Source organism: Terrapene carolina, unplaced genomic scaffold (assembly GCF_002925995.2).
Source record: "Terrapene carolina triunguis isolate 2854851 unplaced genomic scaffold, T_m_triunguis-2.0 Scaffold84, whole genome shotgun sequence".
Classification (NCBI taxonomy): domain Eukaryota; kingdom Metazoa; phylum Chordata; order Testudines; family Emydidae; genus Terrapene; species Terrapene triunguis.
The window spans coordinates 35,651,924-35,666,901 of NW_020664435.1; the positions used below are offsets into that span (position 1 = coordinate 35,651,924).

Consider the following 14,978-nt stretch of genomic DNA (forward strand, 5'->3'; position numbering starts at 1 on the left):
ATGGTGATAAGTGCAATAGAAGAGGCAGAGGTAAGAACAGAACACAGGTCTCCCTGGCTCCCAGTCTTGTGTTCAATGTACTATATAGTTTGGGGACTACTATTCCAACAGCCTTTCAAAAATGCAAAAGTGTGGGGTTTTTTTTAATTACAGGAACTGGCTTTTTGATTTTTTTACAAACATCTAGACAGTGAAACGCTTCCATGGGACATTGGCTGAATAGTTTTGAATTTCAGAAAGTTGTGGCAAATTTGTGATGATTTTCTTAACTCAATTTTTGAATGAAGAGAATTTTGTTAGGAATGTTTTCCTCAGCTTTAGTAGATGCCCTTCTAACTAAGGAACACGGATACCATGCTAGTAAAATTGTACATGCATAAGTCTAAAAGATCAGGATAAAGCCCAAAGAATTTTGCAGAGAGTAAAAAAATAAATTGTATGTGTTTATGGCATTTTGCCCTATGCTTTAGTTTTATAATCTTAGATGATGGCTAAAACAATATTTTCCTAATACTGGAAAGCATACAATAATCCAAATCTTCTTAGACTTCCTGAAACTTTTCTGGTAGGATGGTTTCCTTTCATTCTTCTAATTTTGAAATGTCAGTCAACAGGCATTTCACACAAGTTGCACAGCTGGCTAAGAGATACAGAAATCTATCCCATGGGATGGAGGAATTATTTGCCTGTTGGAGTTTCTCTACTAATTGTTTTCATATGTACAATACAAGGTTATATCAACGAGAGAGAAAAATTACAGCATGGAAAATCAACATCTGCTCTTCAATCATTTTGGGAGACTGAATTAATTTACTTTGTATAGTAGGAGCTGAACCTTTAGGGAACTGTAGATTATAATATAATAGCCAGAAATGTAATCATCCTTCTACTAAGACACTTGAATTATGTGTAAAACTCTTGTAGATATAAACCAAAAACACCTTTCAGATTATTCCAGTACAAAGAATAAGTATTAAAGGAACAACTTTATCCACATAGTACATTCTCTTCTCCCAATAATATATTGCATTTGGAATGTGACCCATGACAGAAATATTTTAATGTTTCCTGAAGAGCTGTGCAGGAACCAGATTTTTATTTTGGGGGAGTTTCACAGTTTCAAAATTTCTTCTGTTACAGAATGAAAACAAAAAATTTCTCACAGACAGAAATTCAAAAATGAATAAATACATAAATAAAGAATTTTGGCTAGTTGAAATGTATTATTCCAATTTTGTTATTATATATAATTTCAAAATGTCAAATTGAAATGTTACATTCCAAAAAGGTCAACACTTTTTGAAATGTCTTTTAGCAAATTTTCTTTCTAAATGAATTTTTATGAAAGGCAGCATTTCTTCAAAATTTTTTACTTTCAACGAATCAGGAATTTCTGACAGAAGAATGTTCTGGCAGAAAATTTCCAACCAGCTCTAGTTGTCTGTCTCCATCTGCTGGTAGGAGGTTACTTTATCTTACTGTTCTTAAGACAATGAAGAAACATATATTAATAAATGGTGAACGTTTTCAAAAATCTATTTTTTTTAAAAGAATATATATTCTATAGCTCAATGTTTATAACAAAAGTGTGCTGTGTTTCTTTGTGTTTGGGGTATTATTCACCTTATAATGTATAATGAAGAACATGACACATGTGAACAATGAAGGAAGACTACATCTCCCACATTGATGGCGAATGTTTCTAAAATTCTAACATGGAATAATGCCAGTCTTTAAATATTCACTGTTTGGGTTGAATAAATAAGCCTTTTTTGCGAGCTTCCTCTCTTTCTTCTGTTTCATTTCCTTTTACTACACTATGCTACCTTGAAAGACTGCGTGAAAGCAAGACTTCAACTGGCCAAGAAGAGCTGGATACAACTTCCTATGGAACTGGTTATAGGAGTGCAAAACAAGGCATTCCGTCCCTTCCTCAAGTGGATGAGCATTCTCCTTCCTCATACAAAATATGAGGTGAACCAAAATGGCAGCACATTAAGTCAATAGAGTACCAGGGATGTAGCATCAATGTAATATCTTATACATCCTCAATGGACAACTGCATCCTTACCAAACAGGGAAATGAGTTCACTTTTGTAATAGGACCTTTTGCATCCAATCTGGTCTATGTTCCACCCTCTCATACACTGAATTTGAATTTAGAGTATGATCCTATGAGATGCTGAGCATCCTCAACTGCCATGGGATATGATGGTGCTCAGCACCTCACAGGATTGGGCTCTTGGCTACTACATTTCAAATGTTTATGAAGCAAGGAAAATAATTTGATTCTACTCTATGTTGGCTGGGTTCTAATACCGCACTCATTACTGCAGCATCTGAACACCTGCACAAACACTAGAAAGATGTCTGGAGCAAGAAGAGAAAGATTTCTTGTCTTATCGCTGACTTACCAGGCCACCATAATCATAGAGCCAGGAAGCTGACAAGTTTTATTGTCTGGATTTACAGTCATTGGGTGCAGCATGAGCTGAGCATCCACTGTCACAACAGGCCTTGCTCTACATGTCGGGGAGAGAAACAAAGGTCAATACATGCAGCAGGAATAAGTCGCTATGCAAATTAAGGGAGGTCCATGACTGCAGATGGAACATTTAACCTTTTAATGATACAATTATCTTAAAGGCAGCTGTAAATATGGTCCCTCAGGTGGATGGGAGTTTCGTTGTTGCTGTTCACTTTCCTGAAGAAATGAAGATTCTGTTTGGCAGAAAGCATAACCTCTCTTTTTCCACAGATTTGGTCATTTTGATAATTCTTAACAAAAATTACAAGCTACCAGGACAAATCACTAAAACAGTGTGGTGTTTAGATGCTGCATGTGATTATTAGAACTGGGAGCACTGGCTGTTGGGAGTCTGAAAGGACGGGAAACAGGTAGGAAGGGGGAGGAGTTGAGGAGGCTGGGAGAGTTACAGAGTGTGCAGCTACAGCTTGTAAAAGAGACTTCCACTGTAAATAAAGTTCTGTTGAAGTTTGTTAATACTTTGCCTGGTGGATACAACAAACAGGAACTTGAATTTACAGTAGACATAGACACAGATGCATAATTGTGCAAAGGACAGATATGTACAATAAGATCCATTAAGCAAGCACTGTCCCCCCTCCAGCTATGTCAAAATGCTCACACAGGGTCAAATTCTGCCCTGAAGGCTCTGAAACCTGGACTAGGCTTCACATTTGTACAGCTGACAGCAGCCTTTTAGTAGTTGTTTTACAACCCTATCATCTTTCTGCCATGATTCAAAAAAAGGATATCTTCAGATTTGCTGTCTCTGTAATTGTGTGTGATTCTCTCTGAAAAGGGGATGTGATTTGGCTAAAATAGAAGTTCTTAGGAAATATCTTAAATCAGCCATAGGCTGCAACCTAACTGACAGATCTTGAGCCATTTGACTTTGGAAGCCAGGAATAACGTTAACAGAAGAAGCAGCTGAAGATGGATATATATGGCTGCTGTGATGACAAATGTACAGGGTGCATCTGTGAGTAACGGCTGGTGATTAATTAGCTACCTGGTAATTTAGAGTAGTTTATAACAGGGTTGGAAACAGAGAAAGTTCTAAATTACATGTTCACAGAGCATGATTTTATTAGACATTAACTTACAGAAGTCTGATAAAAATAAATCAGTACCCTTAAAGTTTTAATCTACAATTGGTGTTGTAGTGTTAATTTTTCATTGTAACATCAGTTGGGGCCTCAAAAATGAAAGGATTTGTTGCATTTTTATACAGTAGGGAAAACAATTTCTCAAACAAGCTTCAGTTTGTATTATTAAATGCAAATAGCTATGTTTGTCCAACAATACCAATTTCACATTAAAACACAAAAGTCAGGAAATGAAAAAAAGATGAGCTGCTCATAATATTAACTTGCCAAATGGCACAAATCCCCTTTTGGGTTGCAAAATGAAATGTAGATCTATACATACCAATTCTGATTCTCCATTACCCTGCATCTTGTGTGGTCATTTATTCCACTACAAAGTGGTTGCAAAACAATACCAGATCAGCATGGTAATACTTTATACACTGACTCCATGAGGTTCATGGAAATGGACCATCAGTCCACTGTACATATTGCTGTAATGTGCAAACTGAGCTAATGCTACCAACATGAGTTTTTGTTAACTTTTGCATGTCCATACATTTGTAACCTTAGGGTAAGATCATGCCCTGTCATTGCAGGTGTGTAGGGTTGGGAAAAACAGAAGGCTACAAGGAGCCAGGCAGTTTGCACTATTTATGCTCAGGACGGCTCAGTGTTTGGATGGGCACAGTTTTCTTTACAGCTCAATTAACAGAACAGCAGCAGATTTTGTTAAGTTTCTGAGAGCTGTAATTTATTTTAACTAAAAGCATGGATTTGCAGAAAACTACAGTAGGCAGCAAAAACATTGGAGACAAAAATTATGGGATCTGTAATTCATTAGCCACTGTGATTTTACTCCTGACTTTGAATTTTAGGCAAGTTTATAAAGAGGGAGCTATTTTGTTATATGTTTCATTAAAACAATACATTCTCCCTCATAGAAATGGTCTTGCCAGCAGTCTGAAAGTAGCAGTCCTTGTGCTTGTCAGGTAGTTCACACCCTAGTGTCACTAAGCGGACAAGGCTACATGAAAATCTAAAATTATTAGTAGGTGCCATTAGGCCATGGTAGGAAGTAACTCTTCAGTCACATGGCTTTTTTAATTCTCCCTCATTAAGGACTATTTAACTACAACATTTAAAGCTTTCATTTTCAATTATTTGGGACTCAGCTCCATTCAAAAAAGAGTTGTTACAATTTTAAAATGGGAACAGTGTAATTTTTCTCGCCTTGCCTAACTTAAAGTTGGTAGAAGGATTTGATCAAAACACTTGTTTGTGGACTGAGACTGAGATAGGCACTTTCAACCAAAATGGAGAATTTTTCTGAGAATGATAAGCATGTGAGAAGAGGGACTTATAGCACTATGGCATTTGCTGCTAAGAATACACTATAATCTATCATTTATTTACATACAGTACAAAGTAACACAGAAATGTGAAATAAGATTGCTTGTGGATCTCCTGCTTGAGCTGTAAAACAAAACTTCCGTAAAATTTACCACATACCTGTAAACAGCTACTTTCCCAGCTCCAAATGCACCTACTATTAAATCTGGAAAAAACAAAATAATTTTGTAAGAACTACTAGCTAACCTCCAGCACAATTTTGCAGCCTAATTTATTTATATTCAAAATACAGTAACATAAAACAAATGAGCTAACTCATACTTTCCAGGTCATTCTACGAGAACGTAGTGAGGAAAAACATTTCACATTTTTGCCATGGTAGCATATTAGTTCACTGTCAGCCTATATAACACAGAGTCATCCATGTCACAACCTCTCTCCATCTTGTCTTGAAAGGGAAACAACTATTTCTTTAAAAATCCACATATTTTACTCCAAACCATTACCTGTCTGTCACATGAATGAATGGCAAAAAGATGCAACTTTTTATGTGGACAATCTCATATCAGTTTAAATTAATGTAGTTTAAATCATTTTTTCCTGGTGACCTCTGATCCCATCCTGATTTATTAGTTGAATTGTATGTTTGTTAATTTAGGTATTACCATACTTTTATATCTATCTATGGAGAGAGTAAATTTTATAGTTTAAATTATAACCATATATTCGTTTAATTTGCAAAGGAGGTCTGTGCCTTTAAGAGACCCAGTAGTGGCACACTCTAGGAACCTGGTGGCTGAACTTTGTGACTTTGTCCTCACCCACAACTATTTCAGATTTGGGGACAATTTATACCTTCAAGTCAGCGGGACTGCTATGGGTACCCGCATGGCCTCACAGTACGCCAACATTTTTATGGCCGACTTAGAACAACGCTTCCTCAGCTCTCATCCCCTAATGCCCCTACTCTACTTGCACTACATTGATGACATCTTCATCATCTGGACCCATGGGAAGGATGCCCTTGAGGAATTCCACAAGGATTTCAACAATTTCCACCCCACCGTCAACCTGAGCCTGGACCAGTCCACGCAAGAGATCCACTTCCTAGACACTACAGTGCTAATAAGCAATGGTCACATAAACACCACCCTATACCGGAAATCTACTGACCGCTATACTTACCTACATGCCTCCAGCTTTCACCCAGACCACATCACACGATCCATTGTCTACAGCCAAGCTCTAAGATACAACCACATTTGCTCCAATCCCTCAGACAGAGACAAACACCTACAGGATCTATATCAAGTGTTCTTAAAACTACAATACCCACCTGGTGAGGTTAAGAAACAGATTGACAGAGCCAGAAGGGTACCCAGAAGTCACCTACTACAAGATAGGCCCAACAAAGAAAGTAACAGAACGCCACTAGCTGTCACCTACAGCTCCCAACTAAAACCTCTCCAGCGCATCATCAAGGATCTACAACCTATCCTGAAGGACGATCCCTTACTCTCACAGACCGTGAGAGACAGGCCAGTCCTCGCTTACAGACAGCCCCCCAACCTGAAGAAAATACTCACCAGCAACTACACACCACACAACAAAAGCACTAACCCAGGAACCAAACCCTGCAACAAACCCCGGTGCCAACTCTGTCTGCATATCTATTCAAGGGACACCATTATAGGACCTAACCACATCAGCCACACCATCAGGGGCTCGTTCACCTGCACATCTACCAATGTGATATATGCCATCATTTGCCAGCAATGCCCCTCAGCCATGTACATTGGCCAAACCGGATAGTCTCTACGCAAAAGAATAAATGGACACAAATCTGACATAAGCAATTACAACATTCAAAAACCAGTAGGAGAACACTTGAACCTCCCTGGTCACTCAATAACAGACTTAAAAGTGGCAATTCTTCAACCAAAAAACTTCAAAAACAGACTCCAACGTGAAACTGCAGAACTGGAATTAATTTGCAAACTGGACACCACCAAAATAGGCCTGAATAAAGACTGGGAGTGGATGAGTCATTACAAACCTAATTTTACCATACTAATTTCTACCTACTGTTACTCATACCTTCTTGTCAGCTGTTTGAAATGGGCCACCCTCATTACCACTAGAAAAGTGATTTTTTCTCCCTTGGTATTCTACTGTTAATTGAATTGTCTCGTTAGACTGACCCCCCCACCTGGTAAGGCAACTCCCATCTTTTCATGTACTATGTATAAATATACCTGCTACTGTATTTTCCACTCCATGCATCTGATGAAGTGGGTCCTAGCCCATGAAAGCTTATGCCCAAATAAATTTGTTAGTCTCTAAGGTGCCACAAGGACTCCTCGTTGTTTTTACACTCTAGGAAGTTATTTTACTGTAATTTAAATTCGTTAAATTAATTTAGTTAAACCAGTGCACACAGTGTGTAAACCAATCTACAGATTCTCTGTTGAGTAACATATCCCTGCCAGACACTCTTGGGCTGATTCTCCTTAAACTGGATTTACATTGCTGGAACTCCAGTGGCTTCACTGGAGAGCACACTTCAATGGATGGGGCATCCCAGTGAGAATGTGTGAGCGGTTTCTCCCCTTGGGGCACTTAGGAGCCCCCTTTGTGATAATGGCTCTCTCAGACAACTCTCAATGGACTCAAAACCTGGGCAAATAGAACCTGAAGATAAGTTTACCTCCTTGGTTAAGATGTTGTGAGGTGAGGCATCACAAGACAACAGCCCATGTGGCAAAAACTCTCCTAAGATTTTCCACCCAGCTGGGTTCCCTGACTCTAAATTAAATGGATTTAATAAGATATTTCTTAAGAAGACATCATGCTATGTCACAAACAGATAGAAAAAAGACAAGTAAAATAGGGGCTTCCTTAAACCTATCATCTATCCTTGCAGGCTTTAAAGCTGTGGTTTAAGTTAGAGCAGCTGATTTCAGAATCTGAGCTTCCATATAAGAAAGTTGCCTCAAGCCTTCATGGCTGCAAAGAAAAGCTTGAAGTGGTGACAGATATCTGCCTGAATCTGCTGAGTCTGAGGACTGGTCTACATAGGGTGACCAGTCAGCAAGGGTGAGAAGAAAAATCGGGACATGGGGTGGGGGGTAATAGGCGCCTGTATAAGACAAAGCCCCAAATATCGGGACTGTCCCTATAAAATCAGGGCATCTTGGCACCATAGGTCTACAGCAAAAACTTACATTGGCATGGCTGTCTTCTAGGGGTGTGAAAAATCCACACACCTGAGAGACATAGCTATGCTGACCTAACCCTGTTTTAGACAGTGCTAGGTCAATGGAAGAATTCTTTTGTCAACCTAGCTACCGCTTCTCAAAGAGGTGGATTACATATGCCAATGGAAGAACCCCTTCTCTCGGTGTAGTTAGTGTATACACTGAAGTGCTTCAATGGTACAGCTGCAGGACTACAGCTGTAGCAATTTAAGTGTAGGCATACCCTGAAATAATGCCTCAGAGGAGTGAATTGCTCCACTCATCACAATGGAGTGTTAACTCTAAGACCCACTGTTCTGGAGAGCCGCACCAACACCACCTGAACCTCAACATAGGAATCTATGTGTAGAGGGCCTAGGTACCTCAATCTCTTCATGGCTTTGCTAGGGTGAAGTTGAAAGAGGATCACACATGCCAAATCCTCTGCACAGGTGAGTAGGGCTACCCTACCACCCCACACTCCCCCACAGCCCACTGGAAGACAGGGAATGGTCGTCTAGAGAAGGATGAGGCCCAGTCTTGCCAAAAATGAGTGATGGTAGACCCCCCCCAGAAGCCCAGAAGACTGCTAGTGTGAGGGCTCCAGCATCTACCAACTCAACCAGGGCAAGAGGTGTAGCAAAGGAGTGGGGCCATGCCATGGGGGCAAGCCAAAGAGGGCCCCCATTTGGGGCTGTATCTATGGTTCTGGATTGTGCTGATTTGAGAGCTGCAATTCATTCATTGGGCAGCCCCTCACCCCCTACCATCAAGCTGAGCTCAGCTGCAGGGGAGAATCTACCCCAACATGACCTGCCCCAAAGCACTTGAAAGAGCATGACTATTAATTGGGAACAGAGGAATTAGAGTGAATAAGCAAACATTAAAAGATCTGATTGTGTTAATGGTGATGTATACAATCTAAAATAAGGATAATAAAGATGATGTCACTGTACATTCACACAAAATAATTTATTGAAAGGTCCATCCAGAATTCAACTACAACTGTGGTCAGTTTATTATAATGCATTAGTTCCATTGTACTCTGTTTCACTGTCATTTAGGGTCCAATCCAACTCCTACAGCACTAAATTAAAAGAGCCTTTTTGACACTGACGGGAGTTAGGCCAAACCCTTCATTAGCTAAGTAATAGTTTTGAACATGCATAATGTCAGAGTCATTTATGAGCAGTAGTGTGTAAGTTTATTGTGTGTTGTGTAAAGGAAAAGCCATTAATCATTTCTGTGAAACATACGTGCAAGACGTCCAAATTATCTGAAGTTTGGCAACTTTCTTCTCCTAAAAATAGATGGAAGTTGTCTTCATTACTTGTTTTTTTATTGCTACATATGAAATGTCACTGATGCAAAGGTTATTAGCTGAAAAACAAATGTTTGACAAGGCAATTGGAATTTCCACAGCAAAAAAGTAATCTTAACTAACTGTCAGGATCTCTTCCAAATGAAGCCTGAAGAAAAACATTTGCAAGCTGGAACATAAGACTGCACCTATTTCATTAGTTAGGGTTTGTTTTCTTTTTTCACAAAGGCAGGTCACTATGGCCCTAATTTAAAAAGAACAATCATCTATGAATCACTAATAAGAAATACCTATTAGAATGTTTCCACTTTAATTCCAAATTCCAAAACTGAAATCCACTGCAAACCCCTCAGTAATGCCCATGGATGAGAATGGGAGTTATACATATGTATGAAGAGACGAAATGATCATTGACAAATTATCTATCTGTTCCCATCCTGTAAGGTGCTGCATTCCTCTGACAAAGTACTGAATGGCCTCAGTTCCCCATGGACTGCTCCCATTTAAATAAGTTGGAGCAGAAGCATGCCCGTTGGGAGCAAAGGACGCTCAATATTGGGCCCCACCTGAGAAACATACATCTATTTACAAATGCAACATGGGTTCTCCCTCCCATAGATACAGAGCAGGTGGTTTATGAGGAGGGGAGTATTCTCCCAAGATATCTAAATGTAACCCGCAAGGTTACATTAAAATCCTCCCCAACTTTATCAATATTTGCTGAATACCCAAAATAGTCAGATTAAGAAGGGAATTCAGCAAATTGTCAGTTCAAAACTTACCATTTCCCCCTCCTTTGGGACCCAAAATGTCCCGGCTGCCGTCTCCCTTGGCAGAAAATGGCCCTGCCAGGCTGAGTGATCCATAGGACTGAAATGCCCTAAAACCCCATTGTGCGATAACTCAGGAAACAAGCTCCAAGTGACCCTAAAGGAATTTCAAGGGGCGTTTCCACTGAGAACTGTTGTGATAATTGGGCCTCAAAATTTACCCTAATTGTAAGCTCAGCTGTAGAAAGTGAGTGTAAATTCATGAATTGTCACGATGACCTGTTGTATAAAATAGTTTACGATGTAAGGAGGAGACAGAAAGACTGAACTAATTTAAGCAGAAAGGGTTTTACTGATATCACTCACGGACTATGTTAAGTTTATGACTGGTAAACAAGAGAAGCAGAGGATGGAAGTTAGGTCTATTGGTGGACAAAATAATGAGAGGATGGCCTATTCCACCCAACACGCCCTTTCTAGGTTCTTAGAAAGAAAAGACTTTTGAGAAAAATTAGCAGAAGCAGCAGCTGTCTGCAGTGAGCTTTATCATCATAGCTGCAACCCCCATCATCTCTTGGGATCCCAGACCACCTTTGTCCTAATCCTGAGACATGTCCTGACCAGACCGGGCCAGAGAGAGGGACCCAGATGGCACTGACACCTCCAATGGCTTAAGATAAATCACAGCCACCACCTGGGATGTGGGACTTCATCACCCCCCTCCTCTGCCATGTGTGTCCTTTTCTTTTCCCAGCTTTCTAATTTTCTTTCCTGTCTCTCTCCTTTTGCCTTCTGTTTAATAAGAGACTGTCTTAGCTGGCCAAGACTGCATATTTTGCAACCCTGTTGTGAGCCTTTGACCAGAAAGAGGCAACGAAAAGCAATGCCCTAACCAGCCCGATGCTGGTACAAGTTTGCCAGGTCTCAGAGTGGCTGGTAAGACCATGTGTTTCGCCAGCAGTGAGGTTGCAAGTGAAAGTCAACACCAGAGACAGAAGCTCCATTTTCTACCTTTCTTTCCCTTTTTGTGTGTGTTTTGTCTTCTAAGTAACAGGATCAGACTTTAACAACAGCTACAATGACAGTTCCAGGCCATCTCAACTAACTTCTGCTCTTGTCCACAAAAGGATAGCTATTACCATCTTTGATGGCATCTAAAAGGTTGTCAAACAAGGTTTTTTTTTCCTTTCAGAAACTCTCTCCAGCTAAAGGGAAAGGGAACAAGGGATGTTGTTAAAATGAAAGCCCTATTTAATACTTTACATTTCAAATGCTTTAATTGTTTTTCCTTCTTTTCTGTATCTTCAATAAAAAGTTAAAAGGACTTTTAATGATGTGTTTGCCATGGTACTAAGCACTCTGAGGTCTCTGTATAGCAAAATCCCAAACCTTGTTTAAAACTGTTTAATGTTTAAAACTGTGACTGGGTTATGACCCAGTGACCTTTGACTCCTGGGGTCTATATATTGCATCTAAATTAATACAACAGAACTCTTCAGTTTAGATGAATGAAACCCAAACTGGAGGGATTCACAGAGCTTAGTCCTGAGACAAGCTCTCCGTACATGAAATTAGGTAAAGGTGCAGATGAATAATTCAACGGGTACTGCGGAAATTAAACTACCCTAGTTATTTCCATGACTGATTTTCATTTTGCTCCAAATAAAGGGCTTAATTCTGCAAGACCTTACATGGTAAAGAGAAGGGAAAGTCCGTCTGCTGAGCTACAGGACACGATGATCGACAGATACACAAGTAGCAACCACACATGGCAGAGAAAGGCATATTAGGCTCAGGAAGGTGAGCTGACACCTCCACCAGCATCCCTTTCCCCATCGATGTGCCAGATCTGATCGGATGTATGCTGAGGGATGGAAATTTGGCATGGCTTGTGCAGTGATGTTGGCTATGTCTACACTGGAGCTGGAAGGTGTAATTTCCAACTGAGCTAGCATGCTAAAAATAGACATGGAGCTGCAACGGGAGAGGCAAGCTATCCCAAGGGCTCACCTAGGATCTCAGATGGGATTGTACTTGGGACAGCTAACCTGTCCCACTGCTGGTGCCACCATGGCTACACTTCTAGTTTTAGTGGCATCACAGGGTTGCTGGCCCCTTTAAGGAGAGTGTGGGCCCCCTTACAAGTGACAAGCTAATTTAAGGGGAATGAGCCTATCTAAGCAGGTAGTTAATCGAATAATGAGCACCTCAGCCTGATAAAAGGCCATCAGGGCTCAGGTCCAGGGAGGTGCTCACAGAGAAGGAAGCTCCCCAAGACTACAGGCCCCAAGGAGGAAGGCTGTGCAACCCTGAGCCAAAGGGAGAGACTACAGGCCAGAAAGGCCAGAACTGCGAATCACCCCCCCCCCCCGCCCAAGGAGAAGGGCTATGCAATTCTGTGAGCCTGAGAGACTTTATTTCAAGTTTATTTTAATTTAATAAAGTAGAACCCAGCAGGGGAACGTTGTCTTACACCCTTTGGACTGGAGGAGTCCTTAAGGGGCCCAGAAAGAGAGGGAAATGAGTACAGGGCAGGCATACTCTGTGACAATCAGAGCTAGGTATGTCTCCTGGAGCTGGAAAGCCAGCTCCAGTATAGAAATATCAGCGGAGTGAGCCGTCATCCATGCTATGGAAATAAGCATAGCAGTAAAGTTCTGGAAAAAGCAGACAACCAGGGCTGCTCATCTCCATCTCCAGCCTCACTGAGTGATGTTTAGATTGGATCAAGCTAAGCAGGCAGCCACCCTCTAGTAATATCTCCTTCCACCCAGTGCAAGATCCAGCCCAAAGCAACTTTGAAAAGGGACTTTTCCACACACCACCAAGCGATATGCTTAGAGAATCCCCTTTTCCTTGAGTCTATCCAGAAACCCTAAGTTATGGCCTGGAGTCTCATCTGTTGCCTTGGGGCCCGGATTAGTAGCCAAAAATTAGCAATACAATCTGCAGTTCTGAAAAATTGTACAGAAATGGCCTACATTCTGCTCATGAGACACCCAGGAGTGAGCTAATCAAAGGTTAAGCCTTCTCTCATCATGGTACTGCATATCAGGATACAGAGAATAAGAATGTTTACTTTTAGGCCTGGTCTACACTAACCCCCCCACTTCGGACTAAGGTACGCAAATTCAGCTACGTTAATAACGTAGCTGAATTCGAAGTACCTTAGTCCGGTTACCGCGGTCCAGACGCGGCAGGAAGGCTCCCCCGTCGATGCTGCGTACTCCGCTCGCCGAGCTGGAGTACCAGCGTCGACGGCGAGCACTTCCGGGATCGATCCGGGGCACTTCCGGGATCGATTTATCGCGTCTTAACCAGACGCGATAAATCGAACTCAGAAAACCGATTGCTTACATCCGGACCCGGATGTAAGTGAAGACGTACCCTTAGGCTCTACCAGTTCCTAACCCTTTAGGAGTACACCTCTACCTCAATATAACGCTGTCCTCGGGAGCCAAAAAATCTTACTGCGTTATAGGTGAAACCGCGTTCTATCGAACTTGCTTTGATCCGCTGGAGTGCACAGTCGTCGTCCCGTCCCGTCCCCCCCCCCGGAGCGCTGCTTTACCGCGTTATATCTGAATTCATGTTATATCGGGTTGCGTTATATCGGGGTAGAGGTGTATTTTATCAACAGTTTAAGAAATAAATCTGTGTATTCTATTAGTAAAAGAAGCTTCCTTTTAATGACACAATATGCATAGTAACTGGGAAGTCTTTAGGACCCCGTGAGAGTAAAGGTTCGATATAAATAGAAAATGTTATTAAAATGGAGAAAAAATTGTATATCTGAAGTATATAGTATATAAAATTGTATATCATTATGCCTCCTTGTGGATATTTGTCTTTATTGTTTCACTCAATTGATCCCATTCCTTTAAGAAATCCCATGGAGCCTGAGGTTTGTAAGGTAGATTTATTTCCCTCTTTTAGGGTTCCTTGACCTAAATTTCTATCAGCCAGTTCTCTTCAGTCTCAAAAGTCCAAAGTAAAAGGTCCCTTAAAAGGCTTACTACTACAGCAATGACCACAAGAAAGGTCAGAGGATGATCTGTTCCAGGCAACACCCGTGAAAAACTCAGCCTATAGCCAGAAATAACCTTTGTCTGCAAAAATAGCACTTTCTTCTGACCCAGTCACTTACAAGGTCCTGAATGGTTCTTTCAGGGGGAACTTCCTTTCTCCCCTCAGCTCTTCTGACAGCAACCCCCTTAATAATATCAGCAACCGCATCTGGCTGGTCTACTTCCACTCTCCCCTGAGGTCTGAATTAACCCCCTTCTCTGACTTCCTGAGGCACTGTTTCTGTTCATTCCACCCTATAACTATCCACTTCTTGAGTATTTTTAATGTTTACCACTTAAATGAGTCCTGTTATTGACTGGGATAAATATATTTCCCCTGAGCACCACTGAACGCATGATATTGTGATGTTCATTAAATCTCCCAGAGCATTTTGGAAAACAGTGTATCTGTAAATATAAATATATACCACCATTTGATCTGCTATAAAATGAGATGTTCAGGAAATTGTTGCATTTTCAAGTGATTAAATCAATCAACAATATGATACAAGCCAAATATCTGCTATAGGCACTTTAGTTTGCTCCATTTGGTTGCAGAATCCCTTTCCCCCGTTCTCACTCACACACTGTACAACTATCATCAAAGCTGATGCAGAGT

General features: G+C 40.8%; 1 protein-coding gene across 1 annotated transcript in view; it reads right to left on the reverse strand.

Annotated features, from left to right (window-relative positions):
- The window catches only part of ITGA8 (integrin subunit alpha 8), a 170,758-nt gene that overhangs the window by 94,523 nt on the left and 61,257 nt on the right, over positions 1 to 14,978 (reverse strand). Inside the window, exons 14-15 of the mRNA XM_024208854.3 lie at positions 5,125 to 5,170; positions 2,415 to 2,522 (exon numbers count right to left, since the gene is read on the reverse strand). Of these exons, the coding sequence (XP_024064622.1) occupies positions 2,415 to 2,522; positions 5,125 to 5,170 (154 nt within the window). The remainder of the gene's footprint in view (positions 1 to 2,414; positions 2,523 to 5,124; positions 5,171 to 14,978) is intronic.